Here is a 22,570-nt window from a genome sequence, read left to right on the forward strand (position 1 = left end):
ACCTGTCCCAAGCAATCCAGTTCTTTAGACATTTATCCATAAACCTTCTCCTCTCCCCTGCCCACCCCTCCAAACCTCCCCAAGCACCTACACAAGACCAAGGAAGACCTCATTCTCTGCCTGTCCCCACCCTTCCCTGACTTCACTCCAAACGCTTCCAAAATTGGTCCCACTTCTCTCTGTAACTGCTGCTGACGACTGATCCATGTAGTGGACTGGACTAACTTAGGAAGTGCCCACCCACCCCACCCCCATACCTATAGAAATGCTGGATCAAATAGAGCCCAAAAGATGGTTTTGCTACAATGCCAAGCTTGAAAGCAGGAAAGAGACATCTTCAGGTATCAGAAACAAAAAGGAAATTCAAAACCTTAGTGGTGAAAGGGAACCGAAGCCAATGAGCCACAGGACTATGGGCCAGATATATCCTAGAGGCTAGATGGTAACGCCCAGGGAGGATTAAAGGAGAGACCCCAAGCCTCTGCATCCTGCGGACCTGGAAGGAGACCCCACGCATAAAGCCAGCAGCCAAAAAAAAAAGGTGGTTTCATTTACAAATGTGGACTAGAAAATTCATGTCATGATTCAGGTATGTGGCCTGGAAGTAGGATGCTGAGAAATCAGAATATTAAGGCTGCTCTGGTTGTGGGTACGGGGTTTGAATGAGTAGTACCAGTGAAATACAGAAACCTCAAGCTGAGATATTAACTCTAAAACTGGTCCCAAGCTCAAGCGATGCTTGAGCATAAAGGAAATTGAACCCAGGAGGAAGCAGTGGGCAGTAACAAGCAATAGTGAACACATAAATTGTTAAAACATGTTTGTAAATCCAAACTATTAAACCATAAAAGATATAACAACAACAGATTCTTTAAAGGGTTTTAAAGGCAGGGTTTTTTAAAGAGGTATAATCAAAATACTAGATAAATATAACATGGAATGGGAGAAAATATTTGCAAAAGAAGCAACTGACAAAGGATTAATCTCCAAAATATACAAGCAGCTCATGCAGCTCAGTAGCAAAAAAACAAACAACGCAATCCAAAAATGGGCAGAAGACCTAAAAGACATTTCTCCAAAGAAGATATACAGATTGCCAACAAATACATGAAAGGATGCTCAACATCACTAATCATTAGAGAAATGCAAATCAAAACTACAATGAGGTATCACCTCAAACAGGTCAGAATGGCCATCATCAAAAAATCTACAAACGATAAATGCTGAAGAGGGTGTGGAGAAAAGGGAACCCTCTGGCACTGCTGGTGGGAATGTAAATTGATACAGCCACTATGGAGAACAGTGTGGAGGTTCCTTAAAAAACTAAAAATAGAACTACCATATAACCCAGCAATCCCACTACTGGGCATATACCCTGAGAAAACCATAATTCAAAATGAGACGTGTACTACTATGTTCATTGCAGCTCTATTTACAATAGCCAGGACATGGAAGCAACCTAAGTGTCCATCATCGGACGAATGGATGAAGAAGATGTGGCACGTGTATACAATGGAATATTACTCAGCCATAAAAAGAAACAAAATTGAGTTATTTGTAGTGAGGTGGATGGACCTAGAGTCTGTCATACAGAGTGAAGTAAGTCAGAAAGAGAAAAACAAATACCGTATGCTAACACATATATATGGAATCTAAAAAAAAAAAATGGTTCTGAAGAACCTAGGGGCAGGATAGGAATAAAGACGCAGACATAGAGAATGGACATAGAGAACAGGGAGTGGGAAGGGTAAGCTGGGATGAAGTGAGAGAGTGGCATGGACATATATACACTACCAAATGTAAAACAGATAGCTAGGGGGAAGCAGCCACATAGCACAGGCAGATCAGCTCGGTGCTTTGTGACCACCTAGAGGGGTGGGATAGGGAGGGTAGGAGTGAGACGCAAGAGGAAGGGGATATGGGGATGTATGTATACATATAGCTGATTCACTTTGTTATACACCAGAAACTAACACAACATTGTAAAGCAATTATACTCCAATAAAGATGTTAAAAAAAAAAAAAGTGCTGACTCAGGGCTGGAAGGCATGGGAAACACTGGCTCTGCCCTGAAGGAGGAGGAAGCTGCCTGTTGCCAGACACACCTGATGGCTTTCACACTTTGATGGCCCTTGAGATTGCTTTGTAGAATCACTCTTTTTTTTTACCAATAAAGGAAGAATTTAAAACATATATATATATATATATATATATATATATATATATATATATATATAAAACATGGAAAATGGGAGGAGGGAGTTAAGAAGGAAATTAAAGTATACCAAGGTTCTTGTTTTGTGCCTATTTCAGGATAGAAGTACTAACTAATTTTAGACTTTATCAGAGACATATGAAATTAAGTATATTTGTTTAAAATTTGAGGGAAATCACTACTAAAACGTAAACTTCCAAAGCAGTGGAGGGATGGAGGGAACAAGAGAAATAAAGTCACCTTGATCGGTTCAATAGAGGACAGAAAAGTAGGGGAGGAGGAAAGCAAAGAAAAAGCGTGTCCAGGGCTTCCCTGGTGGCGCAGTGGTTGAGAGTCCGCCTGCTGATGCAGGGGACACGGGTTCGTGCCCCGGTCTGGGAAGATCCCACATGCCGTGGAGTGGCTGGGCCCGTGAGCCATGGCCGCTGAGCCTGCGCATCCGGAGCCTGTGCTCCGCAATGGGAGAGGCCACAACAGTGAGAGGCCCGCGTACCGCAAAAAAGAAAAAAAAAAAAAAAAAAAGCGTGTCCAGTAGAAAATTTTTAAAGAGATGATAGAAATAAGGCCAAATAAATCAGTAATCAAAAAATCTATAAATGGATTAAATAGGTCTACTTAACTCTATTAAATAGGTCTACTTAATGGATTAAGTGGATTTAATAGGATTAAAATATATAAATGGATTAAATAGGTCTACTTTACTTAATTTTAGGAGTTTAGCAGAACCTTAATGCCTGAACTGAAAACAATACAACAATAAAAAAGCATGTCCAGTAGAAAATTTTTAAAGAGATGATAGAAATAAGGCCAAATAAATCAGTAATCAAAAAATCTATAAATGGATTAAATAGGTCTACTTAACTCTAGCTCCATACTGCTTACAAGCAACATATGTAAAACATAAGGCTATGGAAGGCTGAAAGACAAAGGATGGAAGAAGATATAATGGAAAATTAATCAAAAGAAAGCAGACGTAGCAATAAAATCAGGCAAAATCAACTTCAAGGCAAAAACCAATAGTAAGGATGAAAAGCATCCTATTTAATGATAAAAGGGCCAACTCACCAAGAAGACACAACAATCATAAGCCTGAATGCTAAATAGCATTCTCTCAAATTAAGAAAAAATTGATAAAATTCCCAGGGAAAATGACACATTCACAATCATGGTGAGACATTTTTAAAACACCTCACTCAGAACTCTTAGATCAGACATCCAAAAAATATCAAAGATAAACATTTGAAAAATGCAATTTATAAGTCTGACCATATATATGCTATGTGTATATGATGAAGGAAGCCTTGACAAATTCTAAGGAATAAATATCATACAGAATGCATTCCATGACCACAATATAGCAAATCTAGAAATCAGAAGTGAAAAGGAGCCCCTCAAACCAAAAAATACATTTCGAAACTAAAAAAAATTAAAAAATAAAAAATTCTTCTAAATAATTTACAAGTTAAAAAGTAAGTTATGATAAACTTCCTAAAGGAAGTTAGTTACAAACTATTTATAACTGAACGATGAAAACACTGCACCCCAAAACATATGAGATACAGATACAGCAGTGTAGTTAGAAGGGAATTTATAGCCTTAAAAACATGTTAGAAAATAAGAAATAGTGTTCAAGAAGCTGAATAAAATCAAATATGGTAGAAGAAAGAAAATAACAGAGAAGTAGTAGAAGAAAGGAAATATTAAAGCTAAAAGAGAAACAATAGAGATGCTCACCCAAACCAAAAGCTAGTTTTTTTAAGACTAATAAAATATAATTTTAAAAATATATTAAAATGATAAAATATACAAACCTTGAGCAAAATGAATCAAAAAAGAGAGGTAGGGTATAAGCATGTGGTATTAGGAATAAAAAGGGGGGCATAACCTATAAATATAATAAAAATGTGTAAAATTATAATACCATGAGAAAGAATATTTGTACCAAAAATTTTGAAAACTGTCAATTTTTGTTAAATGGTCCATTTTTTAGAAAAATATAAATCATCAAAATTGACTGAAGAAGAAAAATAAAACCATAATAGATCAATAACCATGAAATAAACTGAAGCTGTAGTGCAAAGAGTTTCTCTTATCCCAAAAAGGCCCAGATAGTTTTATAGGCAACCTTTACCAAACCTTAAGGAATAGATAATTCCTACTTTACACAAATCGTTTCAAAGAACAGAACAGAGAGAATGTTACCAAACTCATTTTAGGAGTTTAGCATAACCTTAATGCCTGAACTGAATAACAACAATAAAAACAAAATTGTAGGCCGATATCACTTATGAACATAAATATAAAAATCTTAAATAAAATAACAGCTATTCAAAAATCCAGGAACCTATATGAAAATAATACAGCAAGACTGTGACAAAAACTGTTAGAGTTCCATTTCCCATTCTTCTCTTTGTGTTTAGCCATAAGAACCCTGATTTTCAGCTCTGCTCATTGCACATTGCTTCCCAATAAGAGACTATTCCACAGCACCTCCCTTGAAGCTAGATGCCACCACGGGATGAGTTTTTAGCCAGTATGATGTGGGAAAGTGTTGTGTGTAACTTTCAGGAAATCTTTTTTTTTCTTTTTTTTTTTTTTTTTTTTTGGCCTCACCAAGCAGCTTGCGGGATCTTAGTTCCCCGACCAGGGATTGAACCTGGGTCATGGCAGTGAAAGTGCCAAGCCCTAGACCATTGGACTGCCAGGGAATTCCCGCCGGAAGTCTTTCTAAAAGGAAGAACTGCATCCTTCTCTCTCTCTCCTTGGTGCTGCTCAGAATGCAGACAGGATGGCTGGGGCTTGAGCACCAGCTCCTTGGTTATGAGTGATATACAAAGGGTAGAAGATCAGCAAGACAGGAGGAGCTGGGGTCCTGACACTGAACTTCTACATCCAGCCTTTTTCTTTTTTCTTGGTGAGAGAGAAATATACTGAAGTCACTATTGAGACCCTGTTACAGCCAAACTTAATCCAAACTGATAATGGGATCAAGTGGGATTTATCCCAGGAATGAAAGAATGGGTCAACATGGAAAATCTATTAATATAATTCACCACATTACAGATGAAAGTATTAAATCTATGATCATCTAGGTAGATTCTGGAAAAGCACTCAATAAAATTCCACTCTCATTTTTTATTAAAAAATAAAAATTAAAAGCTCTTAGCCAACTAGGACTAGAAGGGAATTTCCTTGACCTGATCAATAGTATCCAACAAAATCTGTTGCAGGGCTTCCCTGGTGGCGCAGTGGTTGAGAGTCCGCCTGCCGATGCAGGGGACACGGGTTTGTGCGCCGGTCCGGGGGGATCCCACATGCCGCGGAGCGGCTGGGCCTGTGAGCCATGGCCGCTGAGCCTGCGCGTCCGGAGCCTGTGCTCCACAATGGGAGAAGCCACAACAGTGAGAGGCCCACGTACCGCAAAAAAAAAAAAAAAAAAAAATCTGTTGCAAACATCATCACACTTATAACTGGGCCTTAGAAGATATTCACTAATGTCAGGAAGGACATAAGAGTGCTACACTCAACAGTAAACTAGAAGTCCTCTTCAATGCACTATTACAAGGGAAAGAAATTATAAAAACACAGATTTAAAAGAAATATCCTCATCTGCAGAAAATATAACTGACTATATAGAAAACCCAGCGTGATTTTCAGACAAACTTTGGGTCCTAATAAGAGAGAGCAGCAAGGCTGCTGAATACAAAATCAACATATAAAACTTAATAGTGTTCCCAGACACTGGTACTGCCCAACAGGAAAAAAAAAAAAAGATCCCCAACAGAAGATTGTCCATAATGCCTTTCTTCTGGATCATGAAAAAATCCTGCTTTCTACCTCTCCATACCCACCATTACTTCCCTGAAATTCATTCTCCACTCAGCAGCTAGTGATCTTTGGTAAACATAAATTAGATCATACCACACTCCTTCTTTAACCTTTTAAGGGCTACTCATTAATTAGAATTAAATTCCAGTTCTTTATCATGCCCATGCTGTACATGACCTGGCTCCCACCTATTCTCCAATCTACTCCCTCACCATTGTCCTGTCCTGTTCCACACCAGCCACATGAATTTTCTTTCAGTTCCCAATGCATGTCAAACTCTTTCCTCTCCCAGTGCCTTCACATATGCTATTCCCTCCTCCTGGAATGCTTCCTCCCCCGACCATCACCTGAGTGTTCCTAGTCAACCCTCAAGTCTCAGTTTAAATGTCACCTGCTTAACCTAAATAAAGTTCCTTCTCTCTTAGTGCCTGCTTTTTTCTTTCATATTCCCACCATAATTGTAATAATATCACATTACCTATTATACCACAGTGTGTAATCATATTTTTACTCATGGTTTGTTTATTCATTGCCTTGACTCCCTTCTAGGCCATAACTTCTACGAAGGTAAGAGTCATGTCTTCCACATTTCCCTGAGCATTTAACAGGCGCTGTCATATGCTTATGACATAATAAGTGTTAATAATACTTATTAACAGATGCTTAATAAGTATTTTCTGAATGAATCAATCCACAAATGAATGACAGAGGTTACTGACATAGTCTGAGTCTCAGTAGAATGCCTGCTGCACTCTTCCCAGGATTCAGGCTTGTTAGGAGGAATGGGGGGACCCCCAGGGGTCTATATGGATGAGGGACCAAGAAGCCCCATGAGGGAGCAAATGGGGGCACATGGGCTTGGTTTCTGGTCCATGGGCAGCATCAGAGCTGGGGGCAGTGGTCTGAACACAGAGCTGCACCCAGCCATGACTCCTACCCCACCTCTCAAGAACTCAAGTCATAGACTTGCAGAATTGGCTTTACCGTAAAGCGCTACTTTTCTGTGATCTTTGTGGAATATTAAGAATTTGGAAGACGGTAGCTTTCAGTAATAACGGGGGCAACAAGGGCGCCTTTTTGCCGCACCCGATGGAGGCATTTACAGCTTCAGGAGCATATGGAGCTGCAGGGAGCTAGCGTGAGAGTAGAGAAAAGTGATGAATCCCCACAGGAACCCCAAGAAGTCTTGATCAGGCACACACACACACACACACACACACACACACACACAAGATGCTCCCAGGGGTTCCCAAAAATAGTTGGGGGAATTTAGGGAAGGTCTAAAACCCAACAATGGCAACCGGGAACAGAGCTGTGAGGGACTGCTTCTGGCACTCTACTTTTATTCCTTCAAGGGGTATGGCCTGGGCAACACAGATTACCACGAAACTCTTACAGCCAGCCCCAGGCAGGTTCCCAGACACCACACTTAGGGCCACTGGCCTGGGAGCACTGCAGCCCAGAGGGCGGATGGGCCACTGTGACACTGCCACATGGCCATTAGAGAAAGCATCTTCCCATAGGAAGCCAACAACAGAGGGATTCCTCCCAGTATTCCCTCCAGAGTTCTCAGTGCAAATTTTTCAGTTTGAAATTAAGGAAACACTGTTTCTGAGGCCACCTAATGCCAGAATAGTGGCATACCCCCAACTGGTTAAATGCTTGTATGAGCCGAGTGGGGAGGAGTATTATATCTGCCCGGGGCCCCTGAGAGGCAATCTTCATGTTTATTTGTTTCTTTTGGGGTTCACATACTTGTACACCACAGGAAGTAACGAGGGATTGGAAAAATCCTGTTATCCCCTCTAAAGGACAATTGCTAGAGGCCTGCTTTGCACCTACCTGCTACTTCTCCCTACTACCCCGTTCCTGGGACCACTGTATTCTCCTGTCCACCTCACAGCACCTGGGACAGGTATGGGTACAAGGAGAATTCACTTTAGACTGCCCTGGTGACACCTCCATGGAGAGCCTCTGTGGCTGCTCTGACACCTCCCCATTCAAAGGGCTTGTTCTCAGGACCAGGAAGAGAGGGTGTGCAGGGAGCCCAGGCCAGTGAGGTCGTTATGCATCCCTCTCTCCTCTTCTCCACCCCACCCCCAGCAAAGCCTGAGATATCCCCACTCGGACCCACCTCTTGTCTTCTTCCACCTGTACACCGATGGAGTGGAACTCTCTTCGACTCCTGTTCTCCGTGTCCGAGTCTGAGATAGTCTCCACCTGGTGGCAGGATTGGGAAGTCAGTGGCCAGGGCTAGACCGAGGGATGCAAGTCCTTCCCAGGGAGAAGGGCAAGCGATGCCTGAGCCCCAAGCCAGCTGGCAAATCCTGAAAAGACAATCTGCCTGAACAAGACGAGAGACCCAGGAGGTTAGATGCATCAAGGTGCCAACCTCTGGGCACCGCTCTCCGCTCGCCAGGGGTGATGGTGCCAGGATGAGGGACAAGGATGTGGGCTGGGACTGTCTGGAGCAGCCCCGTCGATGATCAAGCTAAGAGTAAGCGAGGAAAAGGTCTATATCCAGAAGGGCCCACTGACCCCCTCAATCCATCCTCAACCGGACGGGGCCTGAACTTCCTCGGCGCCTCCTCCTTCCATACCTGCACCCCGATGGACGGCCGCCACTTCCGCTGCCGCGCCAGGCTCCGCAGCTCCTCCCTGCCTGGAATGGTCTTGATGATGAGTGTGGGGGGCTTGGGGCTGGCCCGGGGTGACACGGGCGCCAACTCCAGGGTGCGCGCGCCCATGGCCGGGCCGTCCAGCCCGTCGGCGGAGCTGCAGCGCCGGGCTGGGCCCTCCGCCGCGGTGAAGCTCTCATGGGCGGAGTCGGTGCTGCTCTGGGCGGTGATGGAGATGCGGGGCGGGGCCTGGCTTCCCGGTGGGATGGGGGGCGGGGCCTTTCTGAAGTTGAAGGCTGTGGCCAGGGAAAGCAAAGACACATAGGGTGAGAAACACGTCCTGACAGGTGTCTGCCACTCCCCACACCCACGCGGTACCACGGGACCCAGCAGCCACGTGTACTCCACGTGCTGCTACCTACAGAACCACGGATCCTTCTCCCCATCATCCGACCCAGAGAGGCAAGCGATCTGCCCAAGGTCACACAGCAGAGCCGTGACCAGGGCCAGAACCGGACCCAGATCGCTCTCCAACCTAGGGCCGGGCCAGGGACAGAGGGGGCGTACTCACAGGAGCCGGGCCTCCCTGAGACAGAGGCAGGGGTAGAAAGGAGGGGCAGGCAGTCATCGTCTTGAGAGCAGCCGGCCTGGATGGCCCGGAGGTAGCTGTGGCTCCGCATGCGGAAACAGCCGGGCAGGTCCAGGGCGTCCACGGCCTGGGACTCCAGCTCCCCAAACACGGACCCGCACACGGCCTCCAGCTGCTGGTTCAGCTCCTCGCTGAGCTGGGTACAGGAGCCAGAAGGACAGTTACCGTGGTGCTGAGATGGGATGGGGGCGTCTCTGAGGCACTTTGCCTTAGGAATATATCTAGTTCTGCAGAAGCTGTGTCTCTGTATGACTCTTAACGCCTTTGGACTAAAAGAAACCCTCACCCCCTGCAAAGAAAGACGGAGGCACCTCTGCCCTGTGCTGCTCGCCAGGCCTGCTTTGGGACCAGCCTTGGGGTCTAATCTTTCCTCTAAATACTCCTCCCTCGACCCCCCCCCCCATGCCTCTCCCAGATGCCTAGCTCGGGTGCCTCCAGACCACCCCATCTTCCTCTCCACCTGTCCCAGCCCTTCACGTTTCTCTCACTTGACCCTGGGGGGAGAGGACCAGAGAGCTGACAGCCACCCTCCTGCCAAGTATGGGGATGGGGTACTGTAGGGAAGGACAACTTTTATTTTATTATTTATGACCAACTGCATTACAAAAATGATGGAAAGCAACCTATAGAGATAAAATGATGTGGCAGGAAGGAAATTAATGGGTACATAACAGAGCAAAAATTATCATCCTTCAAGTGTTCCAAGCCCTCCCCCACCTTCTGCCCACTAACTAGGGTTCTGGTTCAGCCTGCCGGTTCCTTCCCTGCCCTCATCCTCTGAGGAAAGTTCAGCCACTGCTGATTGAGGTTCTTGGTTTTGGTTTTGATATTTTGTGATGCAGAACCCGTGGTGTTTAAAAAAAATTGAAGCAACTAAGAAAAAGCAAAACAAAAATTTTGTTCATGGAAGCATGTCACATAACACTCCACTAAGACTAAATATACCAGCGGCTGTAGCTTCATTTGCTTTATATGAGAAAACTGACACAAAGAAAATATAAAGTTAGGGAAGGAGGTGGTTCAGTGGTAAGCTCAACACCCAGAGCACAGGATGGTTGCACATTTGACCCTGAGCTTCAGAGCACCCATAGCTTCAAGGAGTATAGCTTCTGGGTTGCCCACATGGGCTAGGTTGTGAGACTCAACTGGACTCAAGTGCTGGCTCTGCTACTTCCTAGCAGTGTGGCCTGGGAACATTAAAGTTTTGGGCCTCTGTTTAATCACCTGTCAAATGGGAATGATAATGGTACCATCTTCATAGGGCGATTTAGGAAACTCAGAGAAAAACAAGGGAGGCACTTGGTGCAGGTAAGCCCTCAGTCAGTGCCACAGGATGGTCTCAGGGCCTACCTGGTAGACACAGGCCACCACTCATGACAATCACACTATTCTTGTCACTGAGTCCAAGAGAAATTCCCCCATGGGTGATTATGTAGAGGCCACTGGAGGAAGTCATGGACAAGGTCCTCAGTAGCATCCACATGGTGAATGTGACAGCAAGTATCCCATGGTTGCATCTTGTGACCTCCCAGGAAAGATTCATGGCATCATATTTATGTACAGTCAACAGAGAAAGGAGTAGCTTGACTCATGTGTAAACTGCAGCTCAGTGTTTCCAAACTCGGCCCCCAAAGTGTATATGACATTATATCACTAGAGTCTACCTCAAATTGAGCAGGAATTTCCATCCTATTCTACAGATAGGCAAACTAAGGCTCAGAGAGGGCAGATGAATTATCCAAAGATGCCCAGCATGTAAGTGAGAAAACTAAAGTGTCCAGTTTCCTGTCTCTCCTGCCAGGCTAACTGAGCATCAAAATGTCCTGGAGAGCTTGTTAAACCTGTATTAACTCAGTCCCCACCCTAAGGATCTGAACCCAGGGTTCTCTAACTATAAGCCTCTCTTCACCTTGGCTGCTTTGAAGGTCAGAGCCAAATTTGCTGGAGATTCAGTGATGCTAACATGGGTCCAGTAATTAAAAAGAAAGACTGTCTGCAGCTTTTTCTAAAGGAACTTCATTACAAGTGTACAGAAATCACAGGCCATGGACAAATCAATCCAAGATCCTGTAGACATGAAGTTCTCCCATGTTTGTCCGGCACAAGCCACACTCCTGTGGCACCTGTGACTTTCACGACTCCTTGTGAGTCTGCCTCTCATTTTCCTATCTCTTGACCTCTGGGGTACCAAGCACCAGTGGTACCTGAAGTTCAGGAGCTGATCTAACTCTTGCTATTGCTAGGCCGGGCTCAAGATACTCCCCAACTAGAACCAATCCAGCCCAGAGGGTCCCTCTGAAGCACAAGAAAGCTTATCTAACCCTAGCAGAGAGCATTTCAGTCTCAAGTCTGGACACCAAGGATGGAAGGAATCTCACTCTGTGGCTTATATCTGTATCTCCAGCCCTTTTCTCTGTGTAAAGCACTAGGCATAATATCTGGCATATAGCAGGTGCTCAATAAACATTAACTACTATTATTAGTAGCAAGAGGTTCTTAAATCACAGTGACAATACCTCTCAAAGGCCCATCTTTCCCAAGGGTTCTCAAGCTCTTGAAATCCCCACCATATGCTAGTCCCATGACCAATTCTATCCAAGGCAGACGGAAGGAGGGTGTGAAACTCTCTGGGGCTACACATATTCCATCTCTACCAGCCAAGAGGAGCTTCTGGCGTTCCCATAAGGGACCAGGACCTAAGGGAAATGTAGATTTTTATAGACTCTCAGAGGAATACTACATCTGAGCTGATCTTTACGGTATTACAAGTATGAAATTGTGACATTGTGCTGTGAATTCTCCTATTTTCCCTACACTGCCTTCCACCCTGCTCCCCTCAACTCTCACTTTCAGGAGAGTCAAAGCCACAGAATCCTCTTGGGAAATGAGAACCTTAACCTTTCTGCAAACCAGACTCAGAATCAGTAAATATTTCCAAGGATGTGGGATATTTAAAAGAAAATACTTTGTTTGGGTCTAACTGAAAATTATCTGTACTAGAGTTAGTGGGTCCAACTGGGGACAAGGCAACATCCTGTATACTTTACATATGTCATTTGGTTTAGATAACCTTGGAAAACCCTCCCATTTTAAAACGTTCTAAAACACTTAATAAAATATAACAAACGTTTTATATACATTAATTGAGCTCACAAGAAAGTGAGGTAAGTCCCCAGGGGACAAAAGCAAAGAGGAGACTGGAAAATCAGAATATTAACTGTGTGAGCCAATGCTGCAAACAGCCCAGTGGAGGGTGGGAGGCGGGGGCAGGGGTTGCTGGTCTCAGTAACCAAAGGGCTTAGATTTTAACACCCACTTGGGCCCACATGAAGCGTGGAATTGGAAATGGGAACCTGCATAAAAGTAGGAAAGGGGAAAGCTTTGATGAAAAGACAAACTAGAAAAATCAATTATCAACACAGACTGATGACAAGGGAGCTAGTCTGTAGTCCAGGCACTGGGGAGAGGGGAAAGATGATAAATTTCCTAAGAATTTATACCCACAAGCTCGTCTTCACACAGACCCAGCCTTCAGTGTCTGCATGGGCCAGATGCCCCCCAAATTAAAAATTAACATAAAAAGGTGCCAGACCGAGAATAGTTGAACAGAAGCAATTTAAAAATATTTTCTGAATGGTTCTGAAGAACCTAGGGGTAGGACAGGAATAAAGACGCAGACGTAGAGAATGGACTTAAAGACACAGGGAGGGGGACGGGTAAGCTGGGACGAAGTGAGAGAATGTCATGGACTTATATAAACTACCAAATGTAAAATAGATAGCTAGTGGGAAGCAGCCGCATAGCACAGGGAGATCAGCTCAGTGCTTTATGATCACCTAAAGGGGTGGGATTAGGAGGGTGAGAGGGAGATGCAAGAGGGAGGAGATAGGGGGATATATGTATATGTATTGCTGATTCACTGTGTTATAAAGCAAACATTAACACATCATTGTAAAGCAGTTATACTCCAATAAAGATGTTAAAATATATTAATTAATTAATTAAAAATATTTTCTGGGGGACCCACTCCTAACCCAGGCTGATGAGGGTTCTCAAAGATAAAGCTACACTGAAGATGAGCTCATATTAAACTGTGTGGTAGACAACCTCTAACACAGCTCCTAATCATCTTCACCTCCTGCATTCACATCCTTGCATAGTGCCCTCCTCTTGAGTGCAGATTAGACCTATTGGTCCACTTCTAATGAACAGAATATGGCAGATACAATGGCATGTCACTTTTGAGATTAGATTACAAAAAACACTGAGGCTTCCATCTTGGACACTTTCTCTCACCATCTCTCTCTCGGAGTCTTTGCTCTGGGGGAAGCAAGTTGTTATGTTTGAATTGTGTTATGTTGTGAGCCATATGGTGAGTCCCACACATCAAGGATCTGAAGCCTGCTGACAGCCATGTGAGTGTGGAAGGGGATCTTCCTCTAGGCAAGCCTCGAGATGACTGCAGCCTTGGCCAACACCTTGATGAAGCCTGTGAGACATCTGATCCATGCGGCACCCAGCTAAGCTGTGCTTGGATTCCTGACCCACAGAAATTGTGAGATAATAAATATTTTTTGTTTAAGACTGTATGTTTTGGGGTAATTTATTATGCAGCAATAGATCACTAATGCAGACAGTGACATAAACAAGAACTAAACTTCTACTGAGTGAAGCCGTTGAGAATTCAAGGTTTATCGGTTACTGCAGCTAGTGTTACCTTAGCTAAAACAGAATAGCTTTTAAACAATGTTTAAATTTTCTAAAACTTAAAAGATAAATAAAACTGAAAACATAAGGATAGAATAAAAGCTTTGAGGGACTTTCCTAGCGGTCCAGTGGTTAAGACTCCACGCTTCCACTGCAGGGGGCACAGATTTGATTCCTGGTCAGGGAGCTAAGATCCCACGTGCCACATGGTGCGGCCAAAAAAAAAGTTTTGAAAAAACCAGAAAGATTTGAAAAGGGACTAAATCAGATTTCTAGGGGGCAAAGGGGGAAATTTAAAACACAACTAATGAGTAAATGAAACACAATTGAAGAGAAAAATAGTGAACCAGTGAATAGTGAATAATATCTGAGGAACTTACCTAGAAGGCAACATAGAGAGGTAGAGATGGAAAATATGAAGGAGAGAATAAAAAGGCCTCAAATACAACAAATAAGAGTTCTAGAGGGGGGACTCGATAAAATGTAGAAGAGGCAATATTCAAAGGGTTAATAATAGTCACTGAGAATTTTCCAGACTTCTGACTTCAGACACAACAGAGTGAGGATACCAAATCCTGTCCCCCAAGACAACTATAAAGCTGCACAAAACTGTCAAAAACAACCATTTTATCACTCTGAAAATCAATCAAAGGTATACAGCAAAGAAACACATTCATGAAAACTACTGAACTTTGGGTAAGGACAGCATGAGTCTGTGGTGTCCTTGCCTGAGGCTGCTCCCATTACCCAAGCTCCCAGCTCTGTCTGTTGCAATAGTTCAAAAAGGGTGGGCCAGGCTATGAAAACCAGCTGCTTCACTGCAACTAACAAAGGGAGCTCACTTAGTTTTGAGCATTGTCTGTTATAGTGTCAAGGATAGGAATAACCAGCAGCCCTGCCAGGCTGAGGTTTCAGCACTGTTTGGGGGCAAGCAATGGGTCTGTCAGACTAGACAGGGATTTGATGGGGAGTTCCAGGGGCTAAGACAGCCACAGAGAGTTTGATAAGCTCTTCACATAGTCTGGGTTAACTAGAGGCTGGGTGCATGTACAACAGAGATCAGAGAGGCCTTGAGCCCACCCACATATCCTTTGCCAATGGAGCCTGTGCGTACGTGCAGAAGAAATGCAAGAGAGCCCGGTGGAAAGTAAAAGCCAGAGATGGCTTGAAAACAGCACAGTGTTTGTACTCCCCAGATCACACATAGAACCATAAAAGGAGAGAGAAGAAGTCTTACGGGCTTGAAGTTTTTGAGCACAACCTCTGATCAATCTCTGGCTGGACATTAAGCTATGCAGAGACAGGGTCAACCCCTAGGAAACCAGGCTTTAAAATAAAAACAAGAAAGAAAAAAAATTAGTGGAGAAATCAGAGGCTGCATCTGGAATCATAGATAGATTTCACAGATTTAGCCCAGGGATTAACAAACAAACAAGCAAAGCAATAACAATCTTCAAGAGGTAAAATAAGAATCCAGAGTTGCTACAATACATTAGCTAAAATGTTCAGTATTCAACCAAAAAATCTGTGACACATGTAAATAAACAAGAAAATGTGAATGTCCCCAAACATTTGATTTATCAGACAAAGACTACAAAGCAGCTATTATAAGAATGTTCAAAGAACTAAAGGAAAGCATGTTTAAATATTTAAGGGAAAGTATGACAACAGTGACAGCATTAATAGAAAATCACAACAAAGAGAATTTTTTTTAAAAAGGAACAAGAAAAGAACTTCCCTGGTGGCTCAGTGGTTAAGAATCCGCCTGACAATGCAGGGGACATGGGTTCAAGCCCTGGTCTGGGAAGATCCCACATGCCGCAGAGCAACTAAGCCCATGCACCACAACTACTAAGCCTGCACTCTAGAGCCCATGTGCCACAACTATTGAAGCCCATGAGCCTAGAGCCCCTGTTCCGCAACAAAGAAAAGCCACCACAATGAAAAGCCCACACACCTCAGTGAAGAGTAGCCCCCGCTTGCCGCAACTAGAGAAAGCCCTCACACAGCAACGCAGACCCAACCAGCCAAAAGTGGCAGCCAAAAATTAATTAATTAATTAGTTTTTTTAAAAGAACAAGAAAAGAATCAAATGGAAATTCTAGAGCTGAAAAGTACAATAACTGAAATTAAAAATTCACCAGAAGGGCTCAGCATAAAAAGTGATCAGTAAACTTGAAGATAGATGAGTATAGATTATCCAATATAAAGAACTGGATGGGGATAATGACTGAATAGAAATGAACAGTGCCTCAGAGACCTATGGAACAACATCAAGTATATCAGTATGCATGTAATGGGAGTCCCAGAAGAAGAGAGAGAGAAGGAGGAAGAAAAAGTATTTGAAAAAATAAGGGCCCCCAACTTTCCAAATTTGATGAAAAACATTAATCTACAGATCAAAGAAACTCAATGAATCCAAAGTAGGTTAAACATAAAGAGATCCACACCCAGACACATTACAGTCAAAATGTTGAAAGACAAAAAGAAAATCTTAACAGCAACAAGAGAAAAACAATTCATCGCATACAAAAAAAAATATGATTAAAAACTGTCTTTTCATCAGAAACAATGAACACCAAAGGCAGTGGAATGGTATAGTGAAAGTGCTAAAAGAAAAAAACTGTCAACCAGGAATTCTATATCCAGCAAAACTATCCTTCAAAAAATGAAGTAAAAATAAAGACATTTCCAAATAAATACAGACTGAAGAAATTATTGCCAGCAGAACTATCTTACACGAAATACTAATGGAAGTTCTTCAGGTTAAAAGGAAGTGATAACCAGTAGTAACTCAAATCCACAGGAAGAAATGAGGAGCACCAGAAATGGTAAATATGTGAGTAAATATAAATAGGTCTATAAATATATTTTTCACATTTTTTTCTCTCAACTTCTTTAAAAGACGTAAGCAAAGCAATTATTATAATACTATTATTGGTTTATAATAATTTTTAGGTTTATAACACAGGTATAGGTAATACATATGACAATAATAGCACAGAAAAGGGAGAGAGAAAGGAGATATATTACAGCAATGCTTCTGTATTTTACCAGAATCAATTAGATTTTAATAAGTTAAGATACACATTGTAATTTCTAGTGCAACCACTAATAACTTGAATAATATAGTAAAAAGGAATTAACGAAAAGAAATTAAAATGGTACACAAAGTATTTAATACAAAAGAAGGTAGTAAAGGAAGAACAGAGGAACAAAAATGACATGAGACAATCCAACCATATCAATAACCACATTAAATGTGAGTAGACAAAACACCGTCATTCAAAAGGCAGAGATTTTCAGACTGGATAAAAAAGCAAGTAGATAGAAAGTAAAAAGAAGGAAAAAGATGTACCAGCAAACAGTAACCATGAGAGAATTTTCCAGATTTGATGAAAGACATGAATCCTCAGATTCAGGGAACACACCACACACACACACACACACACACACACACACATCATAGTGAAACTGTAGGACACCAAAATCAAGGGCAAAATTTTGACAACAATCCGAGAGAAATGAAAATAACCAAGAAAGACTATTAGATTGATAGTAGACTTCCCCACAGCAACAACAGAACAGATGACAGAGGAATATCATCAAAACACTGAGAGAAAATAAATGTTGACCTAAAATTCTGTAATAAGCTAAATTATATAAAATAGTGAGAGTAAATGACATTTTTGGTTAAAGGCAGAATTTGCCACTAACAGACACTCACTGAAAAAAGTTACTACAGAATTTACTTTAAAAGGAAGAAATGAAATGTAAGAAGGTATAGTGAGGGGGGAAAAGGTAAAAATGTGAAGTATTAGTAATACTACTAATCAAGTATTGGTAGTATAAAATTTAATAACAATAATAAAGACTAACTGAGAGAGGTAAAAAAAAAAGGTGGGACTAAAATACTGGGCAACTGGTACATGTAAGAAGGGAAGAGGTGATCAAAAGTAAAGCGTCCTAAGGTCTTTACGTTGTTCAGAAGAAGGGTAGAAGTAATTGTCAATCTAAGACAATCTGAGACTTTGCTAAGTCAAATATGCACATGAAAGTATAAGAATAACCACAAAAATAATGAAATTAGTACATATAACTACCAAATCAGTGTGGGATTTGGTGAAGAGAAAAATGAAGAAAATCCAATTGATCCAAAAGAAGGCAGCAAAGGAGTAGAAAAGCATCTCCCAAAAGGCAGGATAAATAGACGGGCACAAAATAAGATGACAGAAATGAATCCAAGCATATCAGAAATCACAATAAATATAAATGTACTAAACTCTCAAACAATTGTCAGAATGGATATAAAATAAAATATAGATATAAACTACTTACAAAAGACACACCTAAAACATAAAGAGACAAACAGCTTTAAAGTAAAATATAGGAAAAGATGTTCTAGGAAAATACTAGAAGGGCAAAAAGTGATAAAGATAATAGAGTGACGTCGCTAGTTCATTAAACCTGTAAATTTCCTCTTCTGTAAATCAGGGGTTATAAACCATGCCCCCCTGGAAAAATATGTAAAGTATACATGATGTTAGATAGTGTAAAGTGATGAAAAGAAGAAGTGGCGGGGGGGGGGGGAGGAAGAGGAAAAGGAGAAGAACAGAGAAGGGAAACAGGAAATGTTGAGGGGGGTTAAAATTAAAATTTAGAACGTTTGGGTAAAGACCTGAAAGAAGCGAGGGAGCAATCCATGGGAGTATCTGGGAAGGAGAGATCCAGGCAGAGGTAGCAGCAAAGGACCTAAGGCTGAAGCACACGTGTGGTGTCGGAGGTGAAGCAAGGAGACCAGTGTGGCTGGAGTGGGTGTGGGATGGGAACAGTGTTAGAACAGGAACTCAGAGGTAGCAAAGGGCCAGATCATGCAGGGCCTTATACATCATAGTACAGTGTTTGACTATTCCCCTGAGCAAGGTCTTGACTGAATGCAATTTTATTCTTAAATGATCACTCTGGCCGTATTATGAGAGAATGAAGTGGAGCAAGGACAAGTGCAAGAGATCAACTAGAAAACAGTGCAACAGTCTAGACAAAAGAACATGGTGACTTGCACTGACGTGCTGGCAGTGGAGATGGTGAGGAGTGACTGGATCCTGGAAATACTTTGAAGGTGGGACCGACAGGATTTACTGAAGGGTTGGACACGGGATGTGTGAGAGAGAAAGGAGTCCAGACTGACTTCAGTGTTTTAGATCAGTGCTCCTGGAATAATAAAATTGCCATTATCTGTAATGGAGAAGACATTGGATGGAGTAGGAAATTTGAGGAGGGAGAAAAGGGTACCAGCACTTTGGTTTTGAACATCTTAAGTTTGAGATGTCTACTCAACATCCATGTGAGATTTCAACACACAGATATATATGCATTTATGGGAGAATGTGGGCTGGTGATAGACATTTGGGAGTCATCAGGCTCTCAATAATATTCAAAGCCATGAGCCTGGATGAGCTCACCCAAAGAGTGAGTGTAGGAAGAAGTCCAGGAACTAAGCCCTGGAAAACTCCAGTGTTCAGATCCTGAAAAGTTTGCGGGCACCAGTGACACAGACTAAGAATAGGCAACCAGAGAGAGAAGGCAGAAGAACCTAAAAGGTGTGGTGTCCTCAAAGCCAACTGAGAAAAGTGTTTCAGGAAGGAGAGAGTCATCAGCTGCATTAGATGTTGCTGATGGATCAAGTAAAACAAGGTCTGAGCATTAACTAGTGGGTTTAGCAACATAGAATGGTCTTCTGTGAAAAGATGGCTGTGCCAATCAGATTCCCTGATTCAGGAAATGTAACAAAGAAATGCTGAGAGACTGCAGCAGCAAAACCATGGGAGCCAACCAGGACGGTCTTTGCATTGCTTTTTTTGCCCAGCAAACAGTAAAAATAGCTAACCTTTATTGAGTGCTGGCTGTGTGCCAAGAACACTATTATGATGCCTATTTTTAAATAGGGAGAGTGGGGCTCAAAAAAGTCAAGTATCTTGCCCCAGGTCACTCAGCTGGTAAGTAGCTGAGCTGGAATTCAAACCCACCTCATGCATTTAATCACTAAACTGCACTGCCTCCTTTAGTTAAGGGTAAAGTCTACACTTAGGTAGAACTCACACTTGTAAAATACCAGTGTGGGGCCAGGTACCTTGTGTTTGCATATATTTTCTCACTGAACTCACAAAACCCCTGTGAGATAATCATCATTACAATTGTCATTTCAAAGATGGGCCAACAGGGGCTTGGCTTCCCTGGTGGCGCAGTGGTTAAGAATCCGCCTACAATGCAGGGGACACAGGGTCGAGTCCTGGTCCGGGAAGACCCCACATGCCGCGGAGCAACTAAGCCCATGCGCCACAACTACTGAGCCTGCGTGCCGCAACTACTGAAGCCCGCGCATCTAGAGCCCGTGCTCCGCAACAAGAGAAGCCACCACGATGAGAAGCCCGCGCACCACAACGAAGACCCAGCACAGCCAAAAATAAATAAATTACATTAAAAAAAAAAAAAAAAAGATGAGCCAACAGAGGCGTTGAGAGGGAGGTATCTTGCCAGTGTTCCACAGGGTGGAGTGGAGGGGAAAGACCTCAAGCCCTGATCATCTCTGAGACTGCAGTTCTGCCTATCTCCAGTCTATATGCTCAATCTTGCCTTTTACATGGGGTGGGTTGGGAGCAATCAGGCCACGAAAGGGCTGGGGAACCTCAGAGAACTGACGCTGCCGTCACAAGTTCATCACTTTGAGGATGCTTTGTGGTTTTTAAGGATGTGACTCTCTGAGATCCTCAGTCTGAGTCAGCTCCAGGAGTCCCAAGGCAGGCTTCCCAGATCCCCAGAACAAGACCTGTTCTCTCTCCATGGGCAGATTCCTGATTTTAAGGCCTAGGCTGAGCATGGGACTGAATCCCCCTTCCCACCCTTTCCTTCCAGCATGCTGGGCCTCTCCCTACCTGTCCGGTGGTGAGGGAACGGCTATAGCCAGGGATGGAGCTCCGGGGGTGGATCCTGGGTGGGACACAGCAGCTGGGAAAGGTCAAAATTCCAGATTCAGAATGGGGGTCTGCTAGGAGGTGGGGGAGGGGAATGAGAGCACTGAGGCCCCTGAGCAGGTCTAACCCTCAGAAATCCCAGAGATCCCCAGGAGACTCCTGGGTAAAGGGATTCTGCCAAAGAGACATTCAGATAGGGGTTATCACAGGCACCCCCTCTTTATATGGGGCAGGGCAAGACTGCCCAATTGAACCCTAGGCAGGGAACCTGACTGGTACCCACTCTACGCACATCTCCTACAGGCACCCAGGATCAGCATCCTACACCCCACCCCCACCCCAGCTCTCCCTGTCCTTACTTGATCCGGGCCTGGTCCACGCTGGAGGAGCGGCGGGTGGTGAAGCGCCGGGCGACCGCTTTGGGAGATGTCTTGGGGCTGCCATCTGAGTCTCCACTCTCCTCATCCCCCATGGCTTTGATGTAGCTGCCGCTCCGCATCCTGCGGCAGGGGATCTCCCCGTCCTTGCCCCCAGTGGGGTAACCCCCCCAGTCATCTTGCGGCACCTGCAGGGACAAGGGGCCTCTATCTTTCAGACAAGTCCCTGCTGAATCTGGAAGTGGGGACCCACATTCTCCACTGCCAGTGGGAGACACTCAGCCCTGGCTCAAGCAGGCCACGTTCAGGAATGTGCAGAGGCAGAGCAGGTGAGGTCTCCGCTACAGGAGATGCCTCATCATCCCCCATGTGCCTTTCGCTCCTTAACTGAGGACCACCTAGAGAGTCTAGGAGCTGACATGCCAGGTGCCAAGAGGCTGAAGCTCAGAGGCCAAAGTGACCTATGTCAACCTCACCCCTATAAAGCGTCACCTGACCTCAGTGACCTTTCACCCCTCCTTCTCCTTCATCCTCTTAACTGCTTATAGCCCAAATCCTCTAACTTTCTGCCTCCCTTCTGTGAAGAACCACAGAGGGAGTGACATCAATCTGTGCTTCAGAAAGAGCACTTCAACCGTCCAAATAGAGGATGGATCGTGGAGGGCCAGGAGCAGGGCAGGGGCTCAAGTGGCGAGAGGGAGACCAATTAAGAGGCTGACGCTGTTATCCAGGCAAGAGATGATGAGGCTTAAATTAAGACAATGACAATGAGGGGGAAGAGGAGATGGAAATGAGAGGTGTTAAGGAGCATCAGTGAGCCTGATTAGACGTGGGGGGTGAGGGGGTGGGGAGGAGTCGATGACGACTGAGATCCTGCTGGCTGAGGACCTGGGGGGATGGGGCTGCTGCTCACTGAGCCACAGAATCCCAGAGAAACAGGTTTGGGGAAAAGGTGATAGGTTCAGCGTTGAGCATCTTGAGTTGGCAGAGAACTGTGGAGCAGGTGGTTGGGCGTTTGGTTCTGGAGTTCAGTGGAGAGATCTGGGCTGGAGGCAGACATGGGGGAGTCATGGGTGGCAGCTGAGTCCACAGGAGTGAATGAAACAGCCCAGGGGAAAGAAGAAAGAGAGGTGGGAAGGGATCCACTGACATTTAAAAGGGGACTGCGAAGAAAGGGAGAGGAGCCTATGAAGTCACCTGAGAAA

The 22,570-nt window shown here is 43.7% G+C and overlaps 1 protein-coding gene across 1 annotated transcript in view; it reads right to left on the reverse strand.

Moving 5' to 3' along the window:
* DLGAP3 (DLG associated protein 3) overlaps positions 1–22,570 on the reverse strand; it is a gene marked incomplete at its 5' end in the record, with an annotated part of 38,523 nt that overhangs the window by 11,678 nt on the left and 4,275 nt on the right. The window contains 5 exons of the mRNA XM_079922314.1: positions 8,178–8,263; positions 8,644–9,001; positions 9,229–9,446; positions 20,950–21,022; positions 21,348–21,553. Coding sequence (XP_079778440.1) covers positions 8,178–8,263; positions 8,644–9,001; positions 9,229–9,446; positions 20,950–21,022; positions 21,348–21,553 — 941 coding nt within the window. The remainder of the gene's footprint in view (positions 1–8,177; positions 8,264–8,643; positions 9,002–9,228; positions 9,447–20,949; positions 21,023–21,347; positions 21,554–22,570) is intronic.

This window comes from Stenella coeruleoalba (genome assembly GCF_951394435.1).
Source record: "Stenella coeruleoalba genome assembly, chromosome: 1".
Taxonomy (NCBI): domain Eukaryota; kingdom Metazoa; phylum Chordata; class Mammalia; order Artiodactyla; family Delphinidae; genus Stenella; species Stenella coeruleoalba.